The sequence below is a fragment of the Penaeus japonicus genome, unplaced genomic scaffold, assembly GCF_977035675.1.
Source record: "Penaeus japonicus unplaced genomic scaffold, GWHDUDI00000001_assembly GWHDUDI00000006, whole genome shotgun sequence".
NCBI classification, from domain to species: Eukaryota; Metazoa; Arthropoda; class Malacostraca; order Decapoda; family Penaeidae; genus Penaeus; species Penaeus japonicus.
Genome location: NW_028234408.1, coordinates 42,550,117 through 42,552,046, shown reverse-complemented (window position 1 = coordinate 42,552,046; position 1,930 = coordinate 42,550,117). Strand labels below are relative to the sequence as shown.

The following is a 1,930-nucleotide window of genomic DNA, read 5'->3' as shown; positions in this document are numbered from 1 at the left end:
TGTATATGTATAGATAGATAGATAGATAGATAGATAGATTAATATATAGATAGATATGCGTATTTATTTTTATATTAGTCTAAGTATTTACAGATCTCAATGGCAGACGCATGTAATGTTATCCTATTGTCCTGAAAATAAAATGCTTTAGAATAAAACAACTTCTCTTTTAATATCATTTATGTGGTATCATTTTACAATTATTATGTATTTAATGTGTTAATGTAAAATTAGATGGATTTTCCTCAATCTACTAAAGTGTCTCCTGTTTAACCGTGTCACGTTTTCTATTCCAGACCTTCCCAAGGGATGGGAGCGCGGGGTCACACCGGAGGGAATCCCCTACTATATTGAGTGAGTACTGACGCCGTTTCTTATTTTCCTTTCTTATTGGGCGGTTGGTTCGAGGAGGACCAGCTCTTCTTCACATAGACAAACCTCCCCTCCCACACACACACGTAACCCCCCCCCCCCCCCTCACACACACACACGTAACTCCTTCCTCCCTCCAAACACATACAACCTCCACACACACACACACACACACACACACACACACACACACACACACACACACACACACACACACACACACACACACACACACACACACACACACACACACACACACACACACACCCACACACACACCCACACACACACACCCACCCCCCACCCCCACCCCCATAATCGCCTGTGACATCATACCCCCAAGCTTTACTCTCCAGGAAATCCTAAGGGGTAATGGAGAGCCGTATTAAGGTGTATTCGTAAAGAAATATTATTCGTAAGTCGTTGAGATTAGATTTGTGTGACGTTGTATTTTGTAATTTGTTGTATTTTGTAATTTGTTGTATTTTGTAATTTGGAAATACAAGTGCCTTAGGAGGGAATGTATTGTGAGTTTTTTTTTTCTAGAGAAAACAGAGAGAGACAGTGTGTATATTTGATGGAAGGGAGAGGGTGAGGGTGAGGGTGAGGGTGAGGGTGAGGGTGAGGGTGAGGGAGAGGGTGAGGGAGAGGGTGAGGGTGAGGGTAAGGGTAAGGGTAAGGGTAAGGGTAAGGGTAAGGGTAAGGGTAAGGGTGAGGGAGTGGGAGAGGGTGAGCGTGAAGGAGAGGAAGAGGGATATATATATATATATATATATATATATATATATATATATATATATATATATATATATATATAGAGAGAGAGAGAGAGAGAGAGAGAGAGAGAGAGAGAGAGAGAGAGAGAGAGAGAGACAGAGAGAGAGAGAGAGAGAGAGAGAGAGAGAGAGAGAGAGAGAGAGAGACAGAGAGAGAGAGAGAGAGAGAGAGAGAGAGAGAGAGAGAGAGAGACAGAGAGAGAGAGAGACAGAGACAGAGACAGAGACGAAGACAAAGACAAAGACAAAGACAAAGACAAAGACAAAGACAGAGACAGACAGATATAAGATATATAGAGACAGAGATGTATATTAAAAGAGTGTATATTAGAAGGAACTGGAAAAGAGGGAAGGGTATCACACAGCAAAAGAGAGAGAGAAAGAAGAAAGAGTGAATAAAGCGAGAAATGAGACAATAGCAATGGTGTCTCACGTGTGTCCCTCGTAAGCCGGCGCCGGAACACAAACAAACAAATGGCTGATATAAGCGGGAACACAGACGCCCCTGCCCGCCGCCCACACACTCTGACCTGCAACACATTCTGCAATACACATTATGCAACACACTTTATGGAATACGCGCGTCCCTTAACTTGCGTTCTGCAACATATTGTAAACAACACATGTATCCAGCAACACATGTTCTACGAAATATTTTTGCAACACACAAGGGAGGGGGGGAGAGGGAGGGAGGGAAGGAGATAAGACGATTAGGAGATTAGGAAAGAAAGAGAGAAAGCGAGAGAGAAAAAGAAAGAGAAAGAGAAAGAGAAAAATAGAAA

At 42.5% G+C, this 1,930-nt stretch overlaps 1 protein-coding gene across 1 annotated transcript in view; it reads left to right on the top strand.

Annotated features, from left to right (window-relative positions):
- The window catches only part of LOC122253555 (pleckstrin homology domain-containing family A member 5-like), a 30,307-nt gene extending 29,840 nt beyond the window's left edge, over positions 1 to 467 (top strand). Inside the window, exon 3 of the mRNA XM_086538066.1 lies at positions 297 to 467. Within this exon, the coding sequence (XP_086394192.1) occupies positions 297 to 358 (62 nt within the window). The 3' untranslated portion in view covers positions 359 to 467. The remainder of the gene's footprint in view (positions 1 to 296) is intronic.
- Positions 468 to 1,930: the final 1,463 nt, after the last annotated feature.